Source organism: Accipiter gentilis, chromosome 2, assembly GCF_929443795.1.
Source record: "Accipiter gentilis chromosome 2, bAccGen1.1, whole genome shotgun sequence".
NCBI classification, from domain to species: Eukaryota; Metazoa; Chordata; class Aves; order Accipitriformes; family Accipitridae; genus Astur; species Astur gentilis.
The window spans coordinates 20,080,660-20,108,437 of record NC_064881.1 but is presented as its reverse complement, the minus strand read 5'-3'; the positions used below and the strand labels follow the sequence as shown (position 1 = coordinate 20,108,437).

The 27,778-nt window shown below is 39.3% G+C and overlaps 2 protein-coding genes across 2 annotated transcripts; one reads left to right on the top strand and one right to left on the bottom strand.

The window, feature by feature from the left end:
• Positions 1 to 3,929: 3,929 nt before the first annotated feature.
• On the bottom strand, positions 3,930 to 8,455 carry TMEM70 (transmembrane protein 70). Its single transcript, XM_049830228.1, has 3 exons — positions 7,787 to 8,455; positions 7,147 to 7,258; positions 3,930 to 6,047 (listed from the first exon to the last, which is right to left on the bottom strand). Exons 1-3 carry the CDS (start codon positions 8,375 to 8,377, stop codon positions 5,599 to 5,601), a joined length of 1,152 nt encoding a protein of 383 aa, XP_049686185.1. The 5' UTR covers positions 8,378 to 8,455; the 3' UTR covers positions 3,930 to 5,598.
• A 44-nt stretch (positions 8,456 to 8,499) lies between these two features.
• Positions 8,500 to 23,853, top strand: ELOC (elongin C). Its single transcript, XM_049830291.1, has 4 exons — positions 8,500 to 8,604; positions 16,338 to 16,398; positions 18,402 to 18,545; positions 21,228 to 23,853. The coding sequence occupies exons 2-4, from the start codon at positions 16,395 to 16,397 to the stop codon at positions 21,416 to 21,418; spliced, it is 339 nt and encodes a 112-aa protein (XP_049686248.1). The 5' UTR covers positions 8,500 to 8,604; positions 16,338 to 16,394; the 3' UTR covers positions 21,419 to 23,853.
• Positions 23,854 to 27,778: the final 3,925 nt, after the last annotated feature.

The window sequence follows — 27,778 nt, the reverse complement described above, 5'->3', positions numbered from 1 at the left end:
TGAAATCTCCCTCACGAAAGATTTATAATATACGTTACCATAATATCCTATCACAGAAAAATAAATAAATAACCAGTACAGCAGAGGAAAGTACTCCGTTTCAAAGTGTTAGTCAGACAGAATTAAAAATTATGTCCTAGTTCTTGGCATGTACCAAAACCTCACGTTAATGGAAAACTCTTTTAAGACGTTAAACACATTTATTCAACAAAAGAAAGAGGCAATAATAATTTTATTTTCCTTGCAGGACCATTTGTGACAGTTTTTGAAGTAGATATTTTTGCAGCTGGAAGCAGACGTTTATTACTTCTGATCCTGGGTTTAGGGTTACTGCTGAAGACACTCAAATATAAAGGGGCTATATATAAGGCATAAGGCATTACTCACAAAACAGAAACACACTCAGCAATCAACATGAAGAATAGAAAATTGTAGCAATACATGCATAAATCTCTCTGCTCAAATCCTCTCATCCTATCTTTGACAATGTTTATAATGGAAGTAGAAATCCATGCCCAGGGATACTAGAAAGAGGTAGAAGGTTCAGCTCCTCTACACGCAGCTGATGAAGTGCTGTCAGGGGAGTCTGACCCAAGAGCAGTGCTCCAACACATACCCAGTGGTGAGTTGGCAGCATTTGAGTAAGAAAGCAAATAGTTGTGGAAAGAAAGAAAAAGTGATGTGCGTTATTCTGAATATATTTTTTAAATGCTGCATGCACTTCGGCTTAGGGGTTTGATTTGAATATATCACATTAAACCACTGGAGACTATTAAAGTGAAGCAAATACGCACCAGGTGGTATCCTGTGGAAACAATTATGTTGGAAATAACTCTGCCTGTTGCCAGTAGGCTTACGGTTTATTCTTTCCAAGCCAACTCTAGGATTAAAGCTTATAGTTATACTCTGAAATATACATTAAACCATTGAAGCTGTTGAAAAGAAGAGAAAGCAGCAGGTGAAGGGAGAAGGAAGGGTTGTGTCCTACCTGAGGCTGACAGAAAGCACACCACAGCAACTCTGTCCACCCTGGTGTTCCAGAAACAGAGAAAGCTGGACATGTTTTGCAGCTGTTTGCTTTTGTTCTCCGTTCTTCCCTGCTTAAAATAGCTGCTCACTGAGGTATGTATAGCTGTGGGATAATCTTATTATACTGGATCCAACTTCTATCTAGCACACTTGTCCCATTTCTCAGGGGGGCTGCAGCTGGCTATGTTGTACGTGGGAGCATGAAGAAATTCGTGATATGACCACAGAGCTCCAGAGCAACCAAATTACAGCAGCTTACCAAGTTTCCACCTATTAAGTTATACCAAGCAATTGTAATAATTCACATGTGTGCTCTTAATTTTTAGAGCACAAAATTTCATGAAGTTTCCATCACCTAAATTAGGCCCTGACAGTACCATGCAAAAATCTACACAGATTTTCTTCATCTTTGCCAATGTGATGACTTTGGTTTGTAATAAACCAAGCTCCAGTGAAATTAGTTAGCTTTTAATTCTAGAGAGTGTGGTTAAGAGCGTGAAGTACCTCAGAGCTTTAAAGATTTCCCTGTGAAGTATCAAAAGGGGATAATTTTCTCATCAGAATTTTTTGCATTTGCAAGAAAAGGCTGAGGGTTGTGGGATAATTTAATTTAAAAAATAACACTGAAGAATGACAAGAAGCATTGTACTTCGTAATTAAGAACAGATAGGGACTATGAATAATATTGTGGACAAAGCCAAAAACTTGAGAAAAGGGGAGAGGAATAGTGGCAAGAAAATGGCAGGTAGTCAAAGACTGAAAAGAAAAATTCGCATATATCCTGTCTGTTTTCCTAGGAAAAAAAGCAGTCATCTATGGCCTTTTGTGGAAGCTTTTAAGGCTGGAAGGGGATAGGAAGCAGTGTCTAGGAAAGAGGCTTGAGTTATTTTGTACATTCCTGCTCTTCACATCAGATTGATACTGGTACCTGAGTAAGATGTGGGACCCAGCTGCTAGGGAGAAGTGATTGGTTGGTACTGGAAAGACAGCAGGAGCTGGCAACCTTCATAGTAGGTATGGCCTTGCAAAAAGGACAGCTTGTAAATCACATATTTTAGAAGACTGGGCTTCTACATCAGTATTTCCTTCAGAATCTCCATGTTTATGAGCACATTCTCTAGGTCTTATAAATTAATCGTTTCTTCCATGTTGTACACAAATTACCCACACCCAAAGAAATATCAGCAACTTCCAGGGAAGAAAACATTAGCAGGTAGTAATACTTCTGCAATTAGAACTGGTTTTCACCAAGTGTATAAAGCTGAAGAAAAATAAACCAGAAGAAAATAGTAGTTCATAAAATTAATAGGATTGTGAAGGATGTGGAGCAAACGTAACTAGGCTTTGGGAATTACTTGACAGCAATCTGCTTATTGAAACATTCACACTACAGTCAATTCTCTTGCATGATTTGTTAGTAGCAAGAGGGCCTGTTTTGGTTTATGCACATTTCCTAGCTTAGAAGGACACCAAGCATTTCAGTTTCCCACTTAGAAATGCTCTCAGTGCACTGTGAAATACCTGTATTAAGACAGACTGTTCAGAAGCCAAAGTAAAACAGATACACATCTAGATGCCTTTTCGGATTACATTTCCATTCCATTATTTCATTGCTAACGTGAAGAACAAACTACATTTGTTTGAATACTAGTCTCAACTGCTCTCAACATGTTCCAGGGATCTAAACCAGTCACATATGTGCAAGTAAACTCAAGTACTGTGTTCAGTTTTGGGCCCCTCACTACAAGAAAGACATTGAGCTGCTGGAGGCTTCAGGGAGACCTCATCGCTCTCTGCAACGACCTGAAAGGAGGTTGTAGTGAGGTGGGTGCTGGTCTCTTCTATCAGGTAACAAGTGGTAGGATGAGAGGAAACAGCCTCAAGCTGCACCAGGGGAGGTTTAGATTGGGTGTATCAGGAAAAATTTCTCTGCTTGAAAGGGTTGTCGAGCATTGGAACAGGCTGCCCAGGGAAGCGGTGGAGTCACCATCCCTGGAGGTATTTAAAAGATGTGGTGCTTAGGGACACGGTTTAGTGGCGGACTTGGCAGTGTTAGGTTTACAGTTGGACTCAGTGATCTTAAGAGCTTTTCCAACCTAAATGATTCTAAGTCCACACTGTAAGTAAAAATTGCAAAAAAGCCAAATCTGATAATTCTGGGATTATGCACACGAACTGTCGAAACACTAACAGGGATGAGGCCAAAGCCATACTTACTTGGCAACCATAACAAATATTATGATTTTAGGATTTACAACTTGGTTGTTTCCCAAACTGAGTTTCCCAAGCTAGCAGCAAACAAGGTAGAATATTGTGCATCTCTAGCTTGTTTTTTTCTTTCTTTAATATAAAAGTATTATTAAAAGAAAACTATGGAATAATTATTTTCAAGTTGCACATTGGAAGCGTAAAATACTTTTCTGAGACTACATGATGGCCAGAATCATCACCTATCTTCTGGTAGAAATCTGGATTATTTAATTATTTTTTTAAAATCATCTATGTGTCAGAAAGCCACCTACTAGCTTAGCTGACATTTCACTGCCAGAGCACAAACAGATAGAAGAAATAATGTTTAGCTTCCATACTTTTTTTAAGAAACTCAGCCACTGGGATGGAAACCTCTTACTATTGCTGCTTAAATCTGAATTGGCCAAATCTCAAATTTAACAGTGAAACTTCTCTGCAGTCAGAAGGCTGAGGATTTTAATACTGCTCAAGGGGTACATAAACATTACTTTGGGGCCTTTCCTTTACCTCCTCTTGCAAACTCTATTTCCTGTTCCCCCTGTATTTGGCATTCAAAGATGAAGTTAACTTCATTTGCAAGCACAAAAAGATGAGAGTGAATGCATCAGACATGGAAAGAATGGAAAGATTATTTTTAATTAGGTGTAAAATATCATTTCAATAAGGACAAGCAGTACAACTAGGTGATCAGAATTGCTTGTTACTGGCCTCACATCTTCAGCATCATTTATGGAATATGGTTTTTTTTATATTATTGTTACCTATAAAGTGATACTGGCTTAATGGGGCTAGATCAGGCTTTTAAAATTATAGCTGCCCCAACACAAAACAACTGCCGCAAAAATATCTGGATGGGTTGATTTGCTTTTTAATCACTCAGCAAGTACAACGAGAGCAGTTTCAACATTCAGGAAAACAACATTTAAAAACATTAGTGTCTTAGTATGATCTGTAGTGTCATCCTATGACAGGAAACTGAAATAATAGTCTTGGAAGACATTTAGACTTTTAAATACATTTTTGCAGCTAGAACTTAGGAAACATCTGGAAAGGTAGCTATAATTCTCTTTATTTGCAGTATCAGGATGACTTAATTAGTAGCAAGTATTAGATTTACTTATTACAAATGGCACTGCTAATACAAAAGGATTAATTTGAATTTTGACTTTTTTTTTTAATGTAGGAACTTTTAGGCCTCAAAATATTTAGGCCCTTCATTATTTGAAAACAAGTATCTGTCAGTTTATGTGACAAACCTCTCCTTGGGCTAAAAACATTTAAATCCAATTTCTGCACACTCGAAGTGCAGAAATAACCAGTCTAGTCACATGAAAAGATCTAATCATCTTTTTACTTGAGCTAAAGGTGGCTTTCTTCGCAGTGCTAAAAATCAAGAGGTATGTTTTTTAAAGGCACAAGATCTAAACAGTACCCTACAGGAGATTCCGTTTTGCTTCCGCATCTTACATAAATGCTGACAGAATCCATTTTAACTACTAGCTGCTAGTATTTTCAGTTGCTTCAAAGACAGCACATGTTTTCAACAGGATATTCAGAGAGCAATTCTTAGGCTAAGGCGCTTCTCCCCACCCAACAAAACAAAGGCTTCTTGTTCTCCACCTCTGGGGACAGCGTCGCTTGGAGTGGAACTCTAGCTTAAGAAACCATTTAGTAGCTGTCAGTAGCTAGAGATTATTGTGACCCAGACATTCTCCCTATCTTCTCCAGAGGCCTGAAGGCCTCTAGGAGGCTGTAGTGGGAACTAGCAACAATACCTGTCTGCTTTGTGAAGACTCCTCCTGGCTACTGATGCTCTCACAAAGGGAAGTGAAAGCCATCTCCACTCCCTTTATACCACCAGTAGCATCGAAGAAAAAGCCCAATCTTTTTGGATTAAGTACAATTAATCTTTAAGGCTTAAAAGCTTAACTATGTACTTGACAGGTAATGTGTATTGATGATTTTTCTTATACTAATGGTTCCTTTTGAAATGGAGGTGGTGAAATTGCCGCACAGCCCATGCGTTTTACAGTTCTCCTGGATAGTTAACAATAAAAACCAAGCCAAGAACAAACAAGCACAAGACAGATCTAAGCATTTTTTTTTTTTTTTACTAGGTTTTGTGTCATCAACTCTGAAGAAGCCCTCACATTGTTTACAAGTTTAAAAGAACGATTTTTTTTTTTTCTTATACATTCCAAAATGCATTTGGGGACTTCTAGCTACCCGATACTTATGAAAGTGTAACAGAATTTTACATTCTTTCACATATATAGCACTGCACCATGAACAATGATAGTGACATTCATTATCTTCAAATTATTTCTTTTCACTAGCTTCCTTTTCCTCTTCTAAGTTAAAATAAAAGGATTTGTCATAGCCCATGAGATGGTTATAATCCTGAGGATTTGGGAAAAGTGTCGGATTAACAAGCATTGATTTTGTTTTAGCATAAAATGTTGTAAACATCTTGGTGATGTCTGGAATCTTTACATCTTTCTGATGGAAAACAGTTGCTTTTTCTGCCAAGATTGCGTTGTATGTAATGGCTGTATATGTGTCCATTTCATCTTTATAATAGAGTCGAACCACATAGCCTTTTGTAAGGACATGCAAAGTAACCGGTGTTACAAATGTAAAAAACCCAATCAACCCATAAAAGGCAGCTTGTATAAGCAGACTTTCAAATCCAATACCCGTTTTGAGCATGATGTAGGGCATCATGAACAGGTTGAATATGCTGGTGGAGTAAGAGAAAAACCTCACACCTACATAAAACAAAACAAAAAGAAAATTAAGGTTAATACTTATGACTAAAATTTTCTCTATAATTACGTATGTTCTGCTACTATATATCGATGGCATTACTCAAACAGCTGACGTTACTGAAAATCCACTTTTTTTTTTTTTTTTCAAGCTTACAAAGAAACTATGGACAGTTCAACCCTGCCTTCTTGCCACTTCTGTTTTGTTTATGTGTTTGTGTTGGGTTTATCAAAGCTGGTAGCTGGCTCTATTTCTATGATGAAGTCAGCTACTAGCTATTATGATTGAAACTGATTTCAAGAGAAACTTGACTCCAGTCATTTACACACATAACAGTAATCATGACAGATATGACTGGGAATTTCTTTCTTCACCAACAACTAACGTTGACATTCACTGTACATTACAAAGAAGCTCGCTTGGTCCCCCACCATGCATAACTTGAAAAACCTAGGTTATTCAATATTAGCAAGTACTCCACAGCCATCTTGCATGCAGCTTGAAAGACAGTAGCCAGTGTTGTGGATCTCTCACAGTCCTTAAGCCACCATGAGAACCAGGAGCCTAAGATGCTGTGACAATTATGTATGTTAGTAAGGCATACTTCCTCCTTCTTTAAGACACATCTCAAAAATGCATATAAGAAAACATCCAATGGATTACTTTTCACTAGGTCTTTGTAACGTTAACCGGTCATAGAAAGACCAGCAAAGTCTCATTACAGAGAGTGCATTTCATCGTAGTATCTGTCTACTTCAGAAACATTTCAGTAACATTTGAAAACATACAGAATGTAAATAGCAGTTACAGCTAGCCTTTGTTTGCTACTGGGTTGGGTCATGCACTCCAAAAGCTGCAAGAGAAACAGACGGAGGCGGAAGGGTTACAGAGATGCACAGTACCTACAGAACTCCCTGCATACCCAAGTGTAGAAGCAGAAACCAAGCACCACCACCACCACATTTTTGTGCTGTATAGAGGATCCAGGTTTTAGCAGAGTTGGAAAGGAGAACAGTCACTTTTATAATGTTGCATTTTAAAGTTATTAAACACTGTTTAAAAAAAAAAAAAAAGCAATACAAATCACTTCAAGTCACATACCTAACACTGCCTTTGCCAAATTTCCTTTATAAACTAATCTTCCGTGTTCTGGGTGTTCATGAGGGGAGGATGTGCAGAGGCTGCGAACAGCCACTCCTTGAAAAGATGTAACCTGAAAGATGAAAGCAGTACATGGCCAAGCAACTTTAGTACCAATCTACACTTTATATATATATACACACACACATATATATACCTATATATATATATACACACACACACACAAAGTTTCTCCTTGCCCTGAACCTATTCCCAGCATCTTAAATTGGGGATTAAATTTAGGTTACGCTACGGCGCAGGCCACAGACAAACGCCCACTAATACACCGCTTGACTGTTGTAATAATCTTCCATGTGGCGATCCCAAATTAGCATTAAATGTTTGCGACCCCACTGACGAATACTAAGCTTGCGATCGTTGTACATCGGGCCTTGCAGGGAGACATTCACAGCCCCCGCGCTCGCCTGGTCTCCGTTTGGTCTCAGGTATGCCCTGGGCGGGGAGGGGGGGGAACCTCTGTTCCCGCCTGAGGTTCGCATTTTTCGCAGGAAAAAAGCCGCCAATCCCAGGACGGCCGCCCTCCCCCCCCGGGCAGCTCCTCCCGGGGAGCGGGGCCGCGTCCCCTCACCCCCCACACAACCTGCTGGGCCCCCGCGGCGGCGGGCAGGGCCGCCCGGCGGCGGCAGGCGACCGGGAACCCGCGGTGAGCGGCGCCCCGCAGCCAGGCGGCGGCGGCGGAGGCCGGGGCGGCGGCGCGGCGGCAGCCAGCGGCCCGCAGCAGCGGCAGCAGCATGTCTGGCCGCGGCCCGCAGCGGCGGGGGACGGGGGACGGGAGAGCGCGGCGCCGTGCAGCGGGCGGCAGCCCCCACCGCCCCAGAGCCCCGCGCTTTGGTTCCGCCGGCAGGAAGGGTCCTGCCGACTCCACCGCGCCCCCAGCAGGCTGCCGCCGGCGGCCTCCGCCCGGCGAGGCAGCAGCCCGGTCCGGCGGGCGATGTGGGTTTCCTGGACGGATCCCCGCGGCACTGCGTTCGTGGGCACAGCCGGGCGGGGGCGGGGGGCGAGACCGAGAGCGTACGCCCGCACGATTAGGACGCGCCCGCAGCGAGGTTGGGACTTTGCCTGCCGCCAGGGAAGGCGGGCCCTCGGACACCTCGGCTCCCGCCAGCCCCGGGGCAGGAACCGCCGCCCGGGCAACTCCGCCTGAGCATCTTCCCCGCGCCGCTCCTAACATGGCGGGCCGGCACCTGCCCTGCCGGGAACTACGCGCCCCAGCATGCACCGCTCCCCGCCGCACAGCATGCCGGAGCCGGGCGCCGCACGCCTTCCAAGGGCGGGCTCGGGAAGGGGCGCTCGCCCTGGGCCGGAAGTGACCTGTGACCCTGCCGGAAGTTCTTGGGAGGCAGCTGGCCCGACACCGCGGGGGCCCTGCGAGCGGGGCGGAGGGAGCGGCGCCGACGAGTGAGTGGCCGCGGGGCGGCGGGGTCTGGCTCCGCTGGGGGCGGCGGGGGCCCCGTCGCCGTCCGGCGGGGAGGGGGCGAGGCGGGCGGGAAACGGGGAGCCGCCGGGGCCTGCCCCTCGGAGGGGAGCGGGCCTCGCCCTCCGCGCCGCGCTCGCCCCGCTCCCCGAGGCGGCGGGGCTGTGGGGGGGGAAGCTGGACGGGCCGCGCAGCGGAGAGGTTTGGGGCAGCCGGGGGAGCGCGGGGGGCCGTTGGGGGTGTGTGGAGGGGTGCGGTGCCAGGTCGGGGTTCTCCCCCCCCCCCCCCCCCACCGCGGGACGGTGGCGAAGGGCGCGATTCTCTCCTCTGCGTGCGGGAGTGAAGCCGTCTCCTTGAAATCCAGGCGCCGCCGGGAAAGGGGCTTTCCGGCACGGTGTTTTAATTAAATATCGCTCTTAAACTTTTTCCGCCACAAATGACGTCCACCCTCTTCCCACGCCAGGCCCTAGAGAGAGGGGAAAAACTAAGGCCGAAAGAATTTAGGATGCACCCCCAGGGGTTGTTATACCAAGGTGAGAAGTGCTGGTGAAAGTGCTTTAGCTGTAGTGGTCGACGAATATAAGGGAAGCAAGGTTGACGTAAAAGGGTGATACGCTGACATGTAGTAAGAAAAATAAGCTTTGGAGTGCCGTGTGTTTCTCAGAGGGAGATTCTGCTTTAGTATAAGGGAACCTGAGCACTGGTGAGTTATTGATGACTTCACACAGATGCGTGAAAAGGCGATGGTGGTGCTAGCGGTTAACTTTGATGACCAGTTTAATCTTACACCATGCAATACTATGTGCAGGAGCTTTATTAAAGATGGTTAGTGCTGTAGATTGTGAGTTAAGCCTTGCACTGTAGGAAGGCTTAGGTGGTCATAGGCCATTTGTTTACTTGGGTTTGCTGAAGATCACTTGCAAAAGTTCAATTTGGAAGCAAGCTAGAAAAACATAGGTAAAGAGAGAGGTGAGAGACCTTTAGGATAAGAACCACTTTGTGTACTTATTTCTGAATAATTCCTTACGTGCTTCAAGTTCCTCCTTTTGCTATACTAAGGACAAAAAAATATTGTCGGGAGAGAAATAATGTTTATTAACTAAAGAGTCACTTAGAAGGGGAGTAAGTGTCAATTAGTTTTTCTATAATACGTTGGCTACCATCTTTGCATGTGTAGCACACATCTTGTACTTTGAGATCAGCCTTTTAATGTGCTTAAGTTATGTCAATAAAATCTTCACTAACATTTCCCATTAACATTGGGAACTTCAAGATAATCTTTAGAAACTTTGAGCATTTATTATTTTTTTTCTTACTGTATCAGAAAAAAGTCATTTGAGATTTCTTTTTTTATACTAGAATGGGTGGTGAATAGATTTAGGTAGTTTCATGTAGTCTTAATGTGAAGACTTAGTATTGGTACGGTGAGGAGATCCAGTTGATTCTCTGAGGTACCTTCTTCTGTCTCCCAACCTCATATTTCTTTTTCTTATACATTTGTGTTCACGCTCCTATCCCTTATGCTTTGTGTAGAGATAAATAAATATCTTTTGAAAGTATACTTAGCTTCAGATGTTTTGCTGTGTCTTTGCAATTCGCAATGTATATTACAAGAAACCCTTAAGCTTTGTCATAAAAGTATGGGTTTTGCCAGATTAAAACAAAGGAATTTTGATGTATTTTGACAAGTTTTCTTGCATCTAGAAAGGTTCAGAATTTAATTATCTTCATTATAGGCTAGTTTGCTTAACAGCAGTTTTTGATGAATGCTTATAAGGAGAGGGCAGAAATCTGTCCCCTATAAAATTTTGGAATATGCTAGCAGCTTTTTTTCCCCCTAATAGCAAGAGGTGTATAGTACAGGCCTTTTATTGTATGTTAGGAAGAAAACAGTAACACCCCCCTGCCTGCCACCCCCCCTCCCTTTTTTTCCCTTAAAACTTTCTTGGGAATTACCAAAAAGGAAAATTTTCTTAGATAGAAACATCTTAATGTTTGATCTTTGATACTCCATGCACAGTATCCTACTTTATCTCCTGTTTATCTTAACTAGCACTCACCTGTGGTACACCTTCCTGTCACACTTCAGTGTGCCCCTGAATGTTTGAATTTTAGTGCCTGTGAGTGTGTTATAGTGAATCACCTGATTTGGAAATCACACTGTACCAGTTCGCCCTCATGGGTTTTTTTTCTAAATATGCTTCAATCCTTATTTACATTAATTATTTTTTGATGCATACTGAACAATGAATACTAAACTGAAGAGCAGTATTTTTAAACAAGTTAGCATATAGGATCAAGAATAGGAATAGAATTTAGGATTGAACAGTAGCAGGCTACTGTTTTAGCACACAGCAGCCTTTGTTTACTGATGAACTCTTACTAGCACATAAATGAGACCCAGAAGATGTCATGTTTGGCTTCAGAACTAACCTAGGAGTTGTGAAGGCATTTGTGAAGGTTATTAGACCCACATTTTCCAAAAATTGATAGTGTAGAGTATGGAAATGCCACCAGCTGAAGTATACAGAAGCTGTGTGTGCATTGCGCAGCTAACGAGTTGGAAGCCATTTGAGTTTCCTTAGGCCAGAATCTGAGTTTTTAAAGAATTTTCTGTGGGATCAAAGAATCTGAGTGCCTGAAGTGTTTGCATAGATTTAATTTTCTTGTGCTAACCAGAATAAAGCAATGGGGTTCTGGAATCTGTACAGTGGTTGCATATGTTCAGCTAAATTAGCGTTATGTCCTTCAAGTCTATTGTGGTCTCATCGACATACAAGATATACAAGGAAATTATATTCTCGAAATTCTGGGAAGCTTGGGAGATGAGCACACAACTTTGGGAGTAAGGTGGGAAGGTCATGGACATGTGCTTCGTTTTTTTTTCTTGCATTGATGCTGAAGAAAAGCAGGAAAGAGATCAAACTAAACTCACTATACCATGGTATTTCTTCTTAGAGTTGTAAGGAGGAGAATAAGATGTTTATGCTAACAAGAACACTTGCCTTGTATGGGTTAATTACTGTGTTCTACCTCATAGGTGTAAATATTCTAGCAACTTGTGAAAACTTTCAGTTCTCTAATATCTAATGAGAATTTTATGTTTTCTGCAGCAAGAGCTTCCTTTTCAGACTGGTTGGAAAGTTTCTGTACCAAATACTCTGGTTTTCGTTGTATTGTATTCTCCCTCATTGATTTTTTTAATATAATCTTTCTCTTAACAAATGCAGGGTTGGCTTTTTTTTTTTTTTTTTTAAGGAGGCAAGGCAGGAGAACAATAATACCTAATATGTGTGCTTTTTTGAGATTAAAGGCGGGGAGATGAGCTACTTAATTGGTAATGCCACATAAGCTTCTTCAAGGGGAAACGAAATCAGGAATGTACTTCAACAAAAACTAGTGGTTCCTTGCAGGAGTCTGAAATACTCAGGTCAGAAATACATAATAAATAGTTGACTGAAAAAATAGGCTATGGCTTGCACAAGATCATGTTAATACTGTCTCAGATAATTTGAGTGTAATTGTTGGGAAGAAGATGCTTTTCTCAAAATAATAATTTTGAGCTGCAGTATGTTCTAATCTTCATGAAGTGTCAAGACACACCAAACATTTCTTGATCCAGAAGAGAAACTAATAGATGCTAACAGGTTATCATTGCTTTTTTTACGTTTTTCAAGTTTCCCAGGTTTCTTGTTTTTCTTTCCTTCTCTCCTCTTTTGTTGCATTGACTCTGTGTTTTTTCTGTGCTCTTTGCTGTCCATATTTTATCAGGAGTAAATATATACTTGTAATAGTATTCATGATTATCTCTTTAGATTTTTTTTTTTGAAGTGACACATTGTTATATCAGAATAGAAACTGAGTGAAACCAAACTGTATCCCTTGCTTACATGTTGAATGAATCATATAATGGAATGTATGATGTCTTTTTCTTAAAAGCAGGTAGGATTTCTGCATCTTTTACTTTTGGCAGTAGAATGTTAGTTTTGTTCTATATTTGGAACCAAACTTAGATTCTGGAATAGCAGTATAAATTTTATTCTTTTTTTAGTTTATGTTCATTTGTTAGACTTAAACTGAGGAATAATGTTGGCATACTTCTCCCTCTTTGATGTTTATTCTTTTAATGAATTGTTAGATTTATTTTCATTCCAGTTTTATTTTGGTAAGGTGACTAAGCAAGACTAATTTTTCTTTTATACAACAGTCATATCAGTAACTCCATTCTGTAGTTCTTGTAATTAGAACTTCTTTTTCTTGAAAACAGGAATTCAGAATTGTGTGTGGTATTCCTGACAAGTTGTTGCTTATGTGCAACAATGTTCATGTTTCCCTATCTCTATAGCAGAGAAATCCTTGATGTGCATTTGCCTCTTCCACACCCTCCCCCCCTTTTTTCCCCTGTAGAGCTGCATCAGTTCATAGTTGACCACAGAATGACTATACACCCAAATAATAAGCCCTGACTTCATGTAAGAAGCTTGTATCAGTCCCTACGTGCAGGAATCTTGCATTTCATATGATTTCATTTCATGTGGCTTCTAGTATGCCATTTTCAAGACCAGTCACTTGTGTGAGAGATACTCTGTTCCCCTTCTGTTGCAGTGCTTTCCACTTCTGCCTCATCTAAATCTACCTATACTTTTCTGGCAGCTTTGTTAAAAGTTCAATATAATTTTTGGAGGAACTAGTAGTTATTTTCTAGTCCAATTGTTCCATGTTTGCACCATCATACTGTATCTTTGTAGAAAGTTTCTTTCTCATTTTAAGATTACCCTCTTATCACATTTATTTAACTTCAGGTGATTCACTGAGTCCAGATTGCATCTTCTTTGAGTTTCCTTTTTTCAAGGAAACGACTGATTCATTTTTTAGGTGTTGGAATAGTCCAGTATGTCCTAAATCTGCTAACACTTACTGCATTTTTATCCTGTTTTCCTTTTAGTACAATTGAATTCAGACCACTAAGCCTGATAATTTTTTTTCTTCTTTAAGTGTTAATTACAGTATTTTTTTTCCTCTCTAATCATATGATAGCATACTTAATTTGATTTTATTAAAGTGCTCATTGCAAATTTTTTGGGACAGCTCTAATAGACATTTTTTCAGCTCCCTGGCTTCAATATATTAGCCTCCTCAAGTTATGCTCTTACCTTGCAAGGTGTCAATATATTTGCATTCCCACTAGGTAGCCTGTCTTTATTCCTGTATTTAGTGACATTATTTGTATTGGAAACTAAGGCGCGTTTCATCATCAACAGTACCTCCACAAAATGGTATCACTTCTTCTGTGTTTTTTTTAATCATTATAAGTGGTTTCACTACTCTTTTGGAATGTAGGGAAGGGTTTTGTGGCTAGAGAAAGAGGTAGCACAAGTGATTCTCTTCTGCAGAGTAGAAGTAATAATGCAAGGTATCCCTTCAGTTCCTGAGCAACAGATACTGTCCAATAAGATGCTTGATTTCCATTTACAAAAACCATTGACATAGGGTGAAAGATCCCATCGTTTTTGTGCTGCAACTATTCCAGCACCCAAATGTAATTTCCTTGGATGAGTTCCTGGAACTAGTGAAAACAGTGAAAGCATTTAACACTCAATATTAAGGTATCTCTATGACAGTGTACACAAATTAACTCTCAAAGGGCATTCTTGAATATGCCTTATATTCAGGTACTTATCACCTGCAAGAGTACAGGTGAAGATGTTCCTTATACCAGTTGGGAAGGAAAATATTTTGTGAGATATTTTTGTAAAGTCAGGATAATTTTCAAAGACGACAACAGTCTAAGTGGAGGATGCTTTTTGCTCAGTTCTCCACAGACAGCTAAAAACTATTGGTTATGCATGTGTAGTTTGATTAGGTGTACGTAACAGTGCCTCCTTGTGAAAGCTTGAGGAAACATTCGGACTAATTCATAATTGTAGTTAGGAAAAAAGGGAGATGGATCAAATCAGCACCAAAGTGCTATTGAGAAGTGAAGCTATTGGCAATAGCGAAGAGCTGCATCTTCTGAAGAGATGCAGAGATCTCTGTAAAACTTCCTCCAAATCTTGCAGCTCCCTCCTCAACTTGCTTATGTTTTTTGCTAAGCTTTTACCAGAAACATAGAAGGGAGGGGATGGGGGGAGTGGTCTCTAGTCTGTTTTTTCACACCTCCGCCTCTGGGGTCCTTCTCTAGTGCATAACCAGGGTTCATGCCTCTGCAGTTGCTCACTGCTTTTCGAGGCAACAACATGGTTTGTCAGAATTCTTAACAGTCTCTTTGCTGCCCCTGACCATGGATATCGGCTGGGAAACCACCCAGAATCACTGGTGCTGTTTTCCTAAGCCTGTGGGCATACAGCAGTAGTTCATTGATTTGTGCTGGGTTAATGTTTGGAGAATAGCTGTTGATGTAAAGGAATTTCAGAACAGCAGGTGGGTGGTTGGAATTTCTCTTCCGAAGTTTTCTTTCCCACAGCAGAGATGCGGTTCAGTGTAAAGAAATATATTTTGTATCTGAACATACTGTATTTGTTTTGCAAATAAGTGCTTCCATTTCTCTTAACTCTTCCGATTCATTTACATGGTGAAATATGTATGCGACAAGCTGGATGTCAATTTATAAGCTATGGAAGCTCCTGGTTAACTTACTATGTGAATACCTACATTAAATGTCTGAAGTAGATTATCTAGGTGACATTGGTGGCTGTTATCAGGACCTGTCAATCTTCTGGGAAGGACAGGTTGGAGGCTAGGTATTTAGTACACAGTGATTAGACTGATCCTTGAGTCTTCTCTTCTCCAGCATTAACAGTGCCAGTTCTGTCAGCCTTTCCTCATATGATAGGTGCTCCAATCTCTCGGTCATCTTTGTGGCCCTTTGCAGGACTCAATTCAGTCTGGCATGTACTGGGGAGCCCAGAGCTGGACCCAGCGCTCCAGATGTGTCCCACTAGTGCTGAGTGGAGGGGCAGGATCACCTGCCTCAACCTGCTGGCAACACTCCTCCTAATACAGTCCAGGGTGCTGTTGGCTGCCTTTGCTGCAAGGGCATGTTGCTACCTCATGTTCAACTCGGTGTCCACCAGATCCCCCAGGTCTCTTTCTGCAAAGCTGCTTTCCAGCTGGTTGGCCTCCAGCCAGTACTGGTACCTGGGCTAATTCTTCCCAAGGTGCAGTGGTTTATATTTCCCTTTAATGAACTTCATAGGTTTCCTGTTGGCGCCTTTCTCCAGCTTGTCAAGGTCCCTCTGAATGGCAGGACAACCACTCCTCTATTCACAGCATAGTGAACTGTTCTCTGACTTTTTTTTTTTTTTTTTTTGCCTGTAGACAAGCTGTTCAGTCTCCTAAGTCCCTTGTGCAGTGTGGCAAAGCTTGCTTTCTTTACCTCTCCAATACCATTATATTGATGGTGTCTGTAGTGATAAAAATCATAAGGCTCTTGAAATGACTCTGGCTTTATAGTCAAGGATCTTTAAAAAGTTTAGGGGAATGCCTTCTTTACAAAGTAAGCTAAAATTTAGAGATTCTTGAATATGGTAGGGATCTCTGGGCAGCAAAGATAAGTTTCAAAGTGTAATGTTTTCAAAATGTAATGCTCACCAACATTGCCTGCTGTGTATCATCATATTCTTTTCTGAAAAGTGTTTATGATAACATAAAGGCTAGTAACTAAAGCTGACTTAAATTGTACTACTGACTGAAAATATTGCCGCTTGTGTTTTTTCAGACGCTCCTATTGCAAAAGCTGCTGTTGAAAAGAAACAATTTTTTTTATAAGAAGAGAATGGGTAAGTTCATCATTTAGAGGTTTTTTTTTTTTTGTTTCCTATAATGTAGGAATAATGCTTATTCCTATAAGCATTTTCTCTCTTACATCAGTGGAGGGTGGACTGTAAGACTTTAAATGTTGATCTTGTCACTGTTTTTCCTGTAGCCTCAAAAATTAATGGAACTTCCTACAAATGTTTTCTAGGAGAATATTCTCAAGTGATTGTTCATTTGTCAGAAGACTTGTTCAGAGTGCATCTATTTAACAATTTCAGTTGCTTAATATCCATAGTGTTGAAAATGTGCATGCTAAAATAGGATGCCTTTAGACTTTATATATTATAGCACTAAACCTTTAGGTAGTGGACAAGAAAATTTCACTATGTACTGTTTTAAATATTTTGTTTGTTTGTTAACTAAGGCCAGCCTGTTGAATTCTGGCTAAGAGATCATAATAAGGACTGATTTCTGATAAATTATATTGTGTGTGTGATCTGACTAAATGTCTGAAACTGTTGTATCTGCCTCTACAAATGGCTGGTTAATGAAAGATGATTGCACAGATTCTGGTTTTATCTATACTTTTTCTGAATGTATTTTAGGATGTTTGGCACTGGCAGTACTTTACTAAAATTGGCACTAACTCCACGGTAATTCAATTTTAACTTCAAATTCACAAAGGAACTTAATTGGGGGAATGTTGTATTTGCTATAACAGTAGATACGATGCAAGGTACTTATATAATTAATATAATTTCTATTTTTTGTTTTGTCAGAAGGAGAAACAACACTAACAATAAAATGTCAAGTTTGTAGTCTATATCTGTTTTATCTTCCGTACTTCTGCATGGGATCATGAAATACTGGTGGTATATTACTTTTCTAGAAGTGTACAGATCTTTTCTCTTATACTTTTCCAAGCTGGAAGAACTTCCAGGACTTTCATTTTTAACTTTCTGTCAAGATTAATCCCTTTCTGAAAATCAAATTTTATGTGCAGTGTCAAATTCAAGTAGTTTTTAATGGAATTCTAGCAATACTTGCTATATTAGTCCCTTAGAAAATACAGTATTTGAAGGAAGGCATTAACTTTCCAGTTTGAATTTGATAGGAATTGTATTTTCAGTAGGGTGGGTTTTTTTACACTCATCTTTTCAAAAATATTTTAATATTACTGCAGTCTTTATTATTTAAGAGTTTACACGAACATATAAAGACCAACTACAGAGACAGTCTCCTTAGTGTGATGGTGTCCTATAGTGCTGAGCATCATACGGGCACAGTCAGTGGTTCCTACCCCAGAGAGCGTGCTGCCTAAATAGGCAAGACAGGTGTCCAAGTGCAGAAACTGCTAAGACTGCACAGAGTGAACAGTGCAGTGATGGCAACAGTAATGTTGTTTCAACTTCAAAGATAGCGCTGTTAGGAGAGAATAAATGAATGAACAAAAAGGGAAGGGGGATAAGGTCTTCTAGAGAAACAAAGTAGAGAGCAGGTATATAGTGAGACAAAAGGGAGAAGGGAAACAGAAAACGCACAGCCAGAACTGCTGTGGGGGAGATTTCCAAATTTCCTTGACTTTGGTGCTTTTGCACTTTCCCTGTTCTCCACCAAAGGTTACAACACGGGCCTGCCCTAACACTGTATGGTTCTGGGTCTGGCTGGGCAGTGAGGGACAATGAATCTTACTTCATGTCATTTCTTCAATACAGGACTACTGACTGCTTTTATTCTTAACTGTGCTTCAAAAAGCACTTTTTTCCTTTCAGTCAGTATTTTTACATATTAGATATGCATTTAGGTAACTCAATGTTAGAAAAATCCTACTTTGCAAAAACTCTAAAACAGGTTGCTGAGCACTTCAGAAAAGTCATCTTCAAATATGCAAAATGCTTCTGCCATTTCTGGTTGTATTGGGTTCTTCGGTCTGCAAATGTAGTCATAGAAAAGACTGCAGCTTGCATTCTTAGTGATGTGAATCAGTCATTGCGTTCTGAAATTGTTAATCTGTTTTCTGTTATAGATGGAGAAGAGAAAACATACGGTGGGTGTGAGGGCCCAGATGCTATGTATGTGAAGTTAATATCCTCCGACGGCCATGAGTTCATTGTAAAAAGAGAGCATGCATTAACATCAGGAACAATAAAAGCTATGTTGAGTGGACCAGGTAGGTACAAAAGTTTTAGTACCTTCATATCGTTTGTTTTCACTTTTGGACAGTTTGAATTTATATTGTTCAGTGAGTGAAAGTTGGAATAAATGATAACTTTTCCAGATCCTGCCTAGTTCCTGTTTCCAGTGGAACAGTCCACTTCTGTAGGGTATTGTGCTACCAGACATATAATTGGATTCTGTCCGCTTTTGGATAGTTAGAAATCTTACAGTGTCATTACTACTCATTTCCCATGGTGTGAGAACCTGAAGGTATTACACGAAATGTGTAGCTGTCAAGTTCAAAACAAACAAGAGTTGGTAGTTCTTCATTGCCACCTTCATGGTGGAACTTTTAGTATTCTGTACGGGGTCTGGCTGTCATGGAGTTAATTTTCTTCATAGCAGGGCATATGGTTCTGTGTTTTAGATTTGTGACAACAACAATGCTGCTAACACACCAATGTTTTAGCTATTGCTGAACGGTGTTTACAGTGTCCAGGCCTTCTTTGTTTCTCAGTCTTCCCCCCAGCCAGTGAATAGACAGGGGGCTGTGCGAGAGGTTGGCAGGGAATACAACCAGGCAGATGACCCAAACTAACTGCAGAGATATTGCATGCCATATAGCATCATGCTCAGAAGTAAAAAGGGAGAGGAGGGGGTTAAGGAGGTCAGCCATATTTTGCTTGGGAGCTGGCTGAGCATCAGTCTATCCATGGGAGGTGGTGAGTGATTACCTTTGCATCACTTGTTTTGTTTCCTTTCTCTCCTTCCACTTGTCTTTCACTTATTAAACAATTTTTTATCTCAACCCGTGAGTTTTCTAGCTTTTACTCTTCCTTTGCTTTTCCCTTGTCTGCTGCAGGAGGAAGTGAGCAAATGGCTGTGTGGTGCTTAGCTGCCTACTGGGGCTTAGGCCACAACATGTTCACAAGATCCTGTGGCAAGGAGTTCCTGAGCTTAATGACAAAAGTTAGCTTAAGTTTGATAGGAGGGTAGATAAACTTACAGAAGGGAAGGACCTCACATGTTACTGAATATATGAGACTACTTCTGGTTTAAGAAGTGTCTGAACTAATTCTTGAAGACCGAAAGGGTGGAGGAGAGAACAGGGAGAAGTTAACACCTGTGCTTTTCTTCTTCTGTACCGTCATCCCATACGTTTACCTTTGGCCACTTGAGTGGTGGGCAGTAGGCTACGTGGAGCTCTGGTCTGAATATGATCATTGTATATTCTCTTTCAGATTCTGGTGAGGGAGATTACTGGAGAGATCTATTTGCTTACTATTTTTTTAAATTACCTAGTAATAGTTGGGCACACTGAGCAATTAAAATTCTCAGCTTAAAGTTCCATTAAATGTCATTGTAATGGTTGCATTTGAAAATATGTAACAGGTCTGTTGCGTCTGATCCACTCCATGTCAGCCTCCCAGACATGTAAAAGGAAGAGTAGTTACAAGACCTGCTCTGAGTTTGTTCCACAAACAATGTGAAGGAACAAAAGGCGAAGTAGCCTGCTTAGAGGGCTAGAAAAGTGACTCTGTAAAGCAGTCAGCATTCAAGAATATTTTGTATAAAAACTAGCAAGATAAATGGGTTCACAAGGAAAAGTACTCTTCCTGTCTAGTTCAGTAGGTCATAATTTCACTGATGTGTAAGTGTTCTCTATTTCAGTACTATGACATTGCCAATATGCTAACATTTCTTCTGTTGCTTCCTACTCTTCATGTGCTAGAATTCAAGCCAGATTGGCTTGAGTGCGTGCAGCTATTTCTACACAAATATGTGTAGACATTAGTAAATAGCTCTGCTTTGTAGTTAGGGGATTCCTATAAAAATAGCAGGAACCAAACACTGCTGGGTCTCCCATAAATGTGAAGCGTACGTTAGTGTTTTTTGTATTGTCTTTCAGCTTAACGAGTTGAAAGACCAGAGAGATGAGGAAAAGAGGGACAGAGACAACAGTAGAAAGGCTGTAGGACTAACACATGATGACTTCATATCATCCAAGTTTCATGCTTATAGGCACTATAGAAAGCTAATTTTGAATGTACTTGTTTTGATATGTGAGCTTTGGATAAACTCGTACTGTATGTAACCTTACCTCCAGAACAACTACTATTTCCCTGTCCCTCCTGCCTGTTTTCACAGCTTATCAAGTTAGTGTGTCTTTGAGGTTCCTCTGTCAAATCTGCCTGAAACTGAGAAATTCAAAGCTAGTGGGATCACAGAAGGGACTACTGATTAGCATGTATATGCAGATATGGAACATCTATAAACCATTTTTTTCTTGGATAAGATAGCTAGAAATTTGGATTGATACCCCCCTTTTTTTTTTTTTAATGTTTTTATTGTGACCTTTAGAGTTGAGTACCCTACAGTTTTAGAGCACCTATCAAGCAAGCATCAGAATTAAACCTATATTTCTGGTGTAGTTGTTCAGAATATTATTAATAAGCTGTAGCCAAAACAAACATTTTGTAATGCAGGGGATCTTAATATTCTTGAGGACTGTGAATGTGGCACATCCTGCTTTACACCGAAGAATCTAATACCCAGGAATATGGGACTTATGCAAGTCTGTTTAGAATGTGTTGTATTAGTATGGTAAAGCATTTCATTTTGCAGTGAACTGAGATTCTGACTTTTGGTTTGGTGTTTTGTTTTGTTTTTGTTTTGTTTTGTTTTTTTTCTACAGGACAGTTTGCAGAAAATGAAACAAATGAGGTGAATTTTAGAGAGATCCCATCCCATGTCCTATCCAAAGTATGCATGTATTTCACCTACAAGGTCCGCTATACTAACAGCTCTACGGAGATTCCTGAATTCCCAATTGCACCTGAAATTGCACTGGAACTTCTGATGGCTGCAAACTTCCTAGATTGTTAAATAAAATAAATTATAATAAAAAATGTAAAACTTTTTTCAGTATTTAATACATGTAGTTCAGTTAGTAACTTTTTTTCAGATAGCATGTTGCGTGTGTGCTGTTGAGAACTGTAAAGTTCACTGCAGAGGCAATTGCCTTCAGTCCTTTTGCATATAGCAATCATTCAGTTGAAGTTTGTTTTGCTGCTTACACAAATAAGGACCTTTTCACAAACTGAGACAAATAAACAAATATGCCAATTAGTAGATGGCTATGCCTTATCCTTTAGGTGTGGTAGAACTTTCTTTTAATACAATGACCATAGAAAATACTGGAGTTTAGTCTAATGCTCTCTAAAAGTAATTATAGTTAAATACGAGTAGCTGTTTAGGGTTTCTAACTTTCTCTTATTGTTAAAGTTTCTAAACATCTGAACTTAATCTCCTTTGTAAGATAGCTGTCCTTTAGCATAGTTATACTAACTAGATTAGAAGTGCCCTCCCTAAGGTTTGTATACTGATAGCAATACTCCATTTAGGTTGAAAGTGGAGTATGTAGGAGAATGCTTAAGGCTTTTAATTTAAATCATAGTATAGATGTGTGTAAAGGTGTACTTGATACATTTTTCTTTCAGAACCTAAATTTTCCCCATTAGTAATTACAAATATTTAAGTCACTTGTCTCTACAGTAAGACTGTGATCCTACTGACAGTGGCTTTTAAGGGGAAAAATAACTGTTAAAATCTGTGTATATTATCTTCTGTATAACATATAAGGTTATTCTTAATGTACTGTCACTTGACCTGATACGGATTTTATATGGTTTCAGTTATGGTTTATTTCCATTGTTGTGATTTGGTTATGTAAAGTCCATATTTAATCTTTAGAGTAGTAGTCATTTAAATTTTGTAACATAGGAACTGAAAAGATAGTAGTTATCCTATCTTTTACCTCTTCCTCGACCTCTCCCTTGTATCCACAGAAAAAGACCCTGAAATGTGGAGGTCTCTTACATTTGAAGGAAAGGGCATTAAGCAGATGTTTAAGGAGCTGTTTTATAAATTTCATAGGTATTTCCAATGTTTTTACAAATATTTTAGGAGAAAAGGATTGGCAAGCCACTGACATAATACTAGAGTGGAACACATCATCTCTTGGTAGTTCCTGATGGTAGTTGCCTATACTAACAGTTCTTTGTTCAAAACAAGTTTCCATAAAGAAAAAAAATATTAAACTTGGGACAAGAAGTTGCTTTTGTTCAGCTGCAGCCTGAAGAACCCTTCTGCCAAAATAATCTGTAAATGAGAATAAATCTAATACATCATAAAAATGATGCAAGAACAATGTAGTTAGCATTTCCATCAGCTGCCACTGCTTCAGCTTTGTTTTGATCAAGAAGTGGTTGTGGTCTTTTATGGAAAAATCCCACTGACAGATGGTGGGACCTCTTTATTGATGTATTAACTCATGGTGAATTTAGAGGACTGAAACTCTCTTCTAAATCTGTTTGTCAACGTAAATACAACTTTGAAGAGATTTTTCTGGACAAAAACTAACTTACATAGACTATGCAGTCTGCCCATGGAGGAGTTCAGTTCTGACTAATGAAATTTTACTCTGGGCTTGAACAACGTTTGATAGACAAGCTGACATTTGTCAATGTGTTGATAGATTAGCTGACATTTATTCACGTCATGTACTTTGGCACAATTTATTGTGTTTAATGTGGGGATGTTTATGACTAGATTGGTTTTCCACGATAAAGCTGAAGTGCATTGCAAGGCGATTGTCTGAAATCCTATGTTTAAGCACTCTGGTCAGTGCTGTTAGTAACTCATTTTCAAGAGCACTAAAAAGATAAACCAGAGATACCCTGTTATGCTGCTTTTGTTAGAGCCACTAGGAATACCCTAAAAGGTCAAGGAATACCGACGTGGATATTTTAGTCCCAACTACATTTCAGTCTGAGCGAATCTTAAGTTCTTTGGCCATTTTTAATAGTCTTGAGGTTCATGACTTGAAGTTAAAAATTATTTAGTTTAAAATGGAAGTAAAAAGGATGTCATTTTTTATAAAGTGTTTTTTTTCTTTTTTTTCCCCCTCCCTTTTTAAGCATTCCAAAACAATCTCCTGTTAAAATACACTGCATTTTATGATTCCATACTTCAGCAGCAAGGTAAAATAGCTGGTTTAGTTCTGAATAATTTTGTTGTTTTTCCTTCAGCTTAATGTATCATACAGTAGCTTTGAACACTCAGGAAATGCAGTAGTGTCCTAGAGCACACTATTTGCAAAACCACCGGCTGTTAAAACTAACGTGCAGATTTCTAAGGGGGAGGGGGGCAGAGGGAATTAGTGCAATTTCCGTGATAGTGACATGGGTATGCTATTATCAGACGATTGGAAACTTACCACTCTTAACCCCTGAGTTCTAAATAAATTTCAAAACTGAAAATTTTTAAACCTGTGTTTCTGTTGATTTATGACTTCTCAGAGCAACTATTCATATCTAGAATCCTAATTTTCATGGCTATGTGGTGAGCAAATTGCTAATATAATTAGTATTTGGGTAACAGGTTGTGAAACTGCATGTATAAAATTAAAGTGGTTTTTTTGCAGTTCTGAAGAGTTTCATAGATTTAAAGCATTTAGATATCTTTGTGTTCCTCTGAATTACAAGTATGCACAATTCTCAGTAATAACCAAGTACTAAAAATGGATGGAATTCCTGAACAGCCTTGAAGAGGATATTTTGAAGACTTCAGGTGTCCCATAATATTCCTTTTTACTTAGTAAGCTAGTCCTGTACCTTGATGGTTCAAATTGATGAACCATTGATTTAGCCATAAAAACTTCCAGATTCTTTACTAACTGTAAGTAATGAGAAAAGACCTGCTGGGTTATGGTTTTTCATCATTTCAGTATGTATAAGCTGCTGAAGAAGCTGCTGATGGTCTCCAGCATGAAATGGTCTGTGCATCTGGAATGATCAGAACTCCCGTTCCACAAGACATGAAACTCCTTTTTGGTTTTGAGGTTGAAGAAAGGAGGATTCACCATCAAGATTCACCATGCCATTATGTTCAAGAGCTGCGATGAACACGGCGTCTAAAAGGCATTTCGTAATTAACGGTAGTAAGTGTGGAAAATTGGTTGCTTCTGTCTGTGTTTTATCACTGTATGTCATATTTTAGAGCTGTAAGTTGCAGCAGTGGCTATTTTTTTTTTTTTCACCCTTTCTTGTTTTTACTCTTCCCATTGAAAGGGGTTTCCCAACACCTGCCTAAATCTGTTGGTTTATGTGATAGGTAAAGTGGACAAGGAAATTAACAGGGCAGGAAAATTAATTTTTCGGTCCATATTTTATATGTCTAGTTTTATTTATTTTTGTTGCAGTATAATTTAAGAGAGTAACAACAAAAGCACAATGTTAATGTGTAGGTACTAAGGAGAAGTAGCAGTTTTCCTAGCTGAAACCTAAGGGTGGAGGCTGTAGTATAAACTTAATTTCAACAGCTGAATAAGAGAAAAATAGCAGGAACTCATTAATTTAAGATTGAGTGGATTTGGAGATTAAACTATTACGCTGTTTTTCAAAGACAAACCAAAGCTTTGCAATTAGCAAAAAAGGCATTAGGTAGTTTTTCCCATGGAAAAAGTTCAACTTTGAAGGATTTTCTGACAAATAATAAACCGGATTGGAGTTGGATTTCTTTAAAATGTACCTTATTAGGTGGCAATTTTATGGGAAGATACTAATGCTGTGAACTCGCTGTCTTGCACAACAGAGCTAGAGAGGAGCACATAGTAGATTTTGTGATTATTATCAGCTACCTCTGAAGCTTGTTTGAGTGTCCTCACTAGGGCAGCACAGAGAAAAGAACGGTGAGTTTTTATCAGTTCAAGTTTTAACAAGTGTTCTGTGTCATGAAATAAAGCTTTGAGTATGTTACATCTAAAATGTAGGTTGTGGTGCAATCTCTTCTATAGGAGAAAGGTCACTGAGATTAAAAAAAAAAAGATACTTCTCTCTGTCATTGCCATGTTACTGTTTCATGTTTACAGAATACAGGATTTTCCTCTCATGCTATGTTGGAGGAGAATCAGAGCTGCAAGCTCATGATTGTTTTTAGACAAATGGAGTACTTCAATGTTTTATCCTACTGAACTTATATACTCCAACATTTTTTAAGATGTTAATCATGTAATGTTTTGTAGCCCCACTTGTTAAAGGTAGAATTGGAAAATAAAGTTAAAATTGCCTGAGATATGTACTGCGTTTTAGATTGGTGAAGGTAACAACTTGAGACTTCTTAGATAAATTAAAATCTTACTGAACAGCACTATAGTTGCTGGTCTTCAGGATAGTTTTGTGAGATTAGTTTTTGGGGGAATACAGGCATGGATTAATGCTATTCCTTATTTATTTGTTGCCAATTTCTTTCCTCAACCAGCAGTTACTTTGAAGTTGAATACTGTTAATTCTTTTGATGTTAATTCAAATATAAAACCACCTTTTCAGGTGAGAATTCATAGCTAAGGCTTTTCTCCCCATGAAGAAAATACTACTGGTATCCTATTTGCACTTAATAATAGAAAACCTTTATCTCCAAAATCACCACTACGCAAAACCATAACTAATACATAATTCATGCCTTCGGTTGCTCTAAATTATTGTTACTCTGTCTAGTAAAACAATGGGATACTTGTTATGCAGGTTAATTCACTCTTACATAAATAGTTCTCAGTTTTGGTTGGTATCACCAAGCCTGAAAAATATCTAGAATCTAAATGCATTTGGCATAAAGGATTTAATTTCTCTTTTTATACAGGGAAACACTTTCCACGTTTACAATACTAAATTGACATAAAATGTTTTCCAGAAGTGACAGTCCATTTGAGTTAGAATTATTTGTAGCAAACTACTTGTAAATGTGTAAATGATGTATCAATATTGCACTAACATTTAACCTGCTTTCAGATTTGTTGTAGAGCACTTAAATAATGAAAAATACTTGACTTGTAAGAAAGAACCATGACTTAACAAGAGAACTGTCTGAAGATATTTAGCTGAAATAGTCAAGTAACTGCTCATCCATTGTGTTTTCATAACATACCTCCATTTCATGGTAGTCATATCCCATATGAAGTCTTGTCATTCCCAAGGGACATTAAATAAACAAATGCAAACCAAGTGTCATCTTGGGGTACAGGTCTGCAAAATGAAATTCTGCAAGCTCTGTAAGTAGTGTGCAGGGTCCAGTGAAGGCAGTATGGAGTCTGATGGGCACATTTGGAGGATTTGCTTCTCATCCCTCAGGAGCTGTGATAGCTTATTGCACAGTTGTGGAAGTTACCCAGGAAGCCTCTTTTCCAGCAATTTTGTTTTGCTTCTAGACTGGCAAGACCAAACAGCTACTTAATTTCATAAATTCCTTATCAGTATCTTCTCCATTGGTTATGAAGTCAAGAGTCACTTCTGTGTATTTGTAATAAGAAAATCAACTAGGTATTCATGTAACTCTTGGGCTTACCTGAGAAGCCTTCAGTTCACAGTCTTCAGAGGTAAAATAAAATTACTAAATGATAATTATATTTGAATCTTACAGGTATTATCATTGAGCAGCATCTGAACCCTTGTATTCAATAGACTCGGTAATCAACCTGCTCACATGGGCTCTGCAAATTGATGCTTTTGATGTGGAAGAACTTTTAATAATTACATAACCTCGCACTTTATAATGCATTCATCTATTTGATTATAGGTCCTACACAATCCTTATTATTTTAATTTTTTACAGCTTGTATCTTTATAGGTATTTATCTTCACAGCATTTAAAAGAGTTAGAGGACTAATGGTGCTAAAAACCCATGGCTTGACAATTGCTACAAATTGGTAATTATGGCATATTAGTAAAACAGGCAATTCTACTCCTTCCCCTAGCTACACATCCTCCTTCTTGCCCTGCAGTAATTATAACAACAGTGTGTCCACATAATAAGACAGATTCTTTTTCTGATCTGATGGAAAATTATCTTGGTAGTTTAGTCTTCCTGTGGATAAGCTGAAAGGCACAGATCACCCAGCAGCTGCAAAATTGTCAAATCCTGTAAAGAGAAGAAATGGAAGCATATGACATCCGAGAACAGTATTACCCTCTTCTGCAGGCACTGCACTTGCATCAGATCAGGAATAAGGTGAAACTTTTTTCCTTTTGTCCCTTTGAAAGTTCTGGGATGGAAGTGATAATGTGCCTGTTACTGTTCAGCACTAAGATGAAAATGGAATACACCTTTGATGGAAAACCTAAGGAATAAAACAATAAAATCTCAACACCTCAAAGACATCTTGCAGATTTAGGGTATTTTTCATTTTTAGC

What these genes read in the sequence shown, in the direction of transcription:
- ELOC (XM_049830291.1), top strand. An exon ending in AGCTATGTTGAGTGGACCAG is followed by an intron (nt 18,546 to 21,227) that starts GTAGGTACAAAA and finishes TTTTTTCTACAG; the next exon opens with GACAGTTTGCAGAAAATGAA.
- TMEM70 (XM_049830228.1), bottom strand. Translation starts at nt 8,377, where the DNA reads ATGTTAGGAGCGGCGCGGGGAAGATGCTCAGGCGGAGTTGCCCGGGCG. An exon ending in CCGCCGCGGGGGCCCAGCAG is followed by an intron (nt 7,259 to 7,786) that starts GTTGTGTGGGGG and finishes TTCATCTTTCAG; the next exon opens with GTTACATCTTTTCAAGGAGT. An exon ending in TTTGGCAAAGGCAGTGTTAG is followed by an intron (nt 6,048 to 7,146) that starts GTATGTGACTTG and finishes TGTTTTATGTAG; the next exon opens with GTGTGAGGTTTTTCTCTTAC.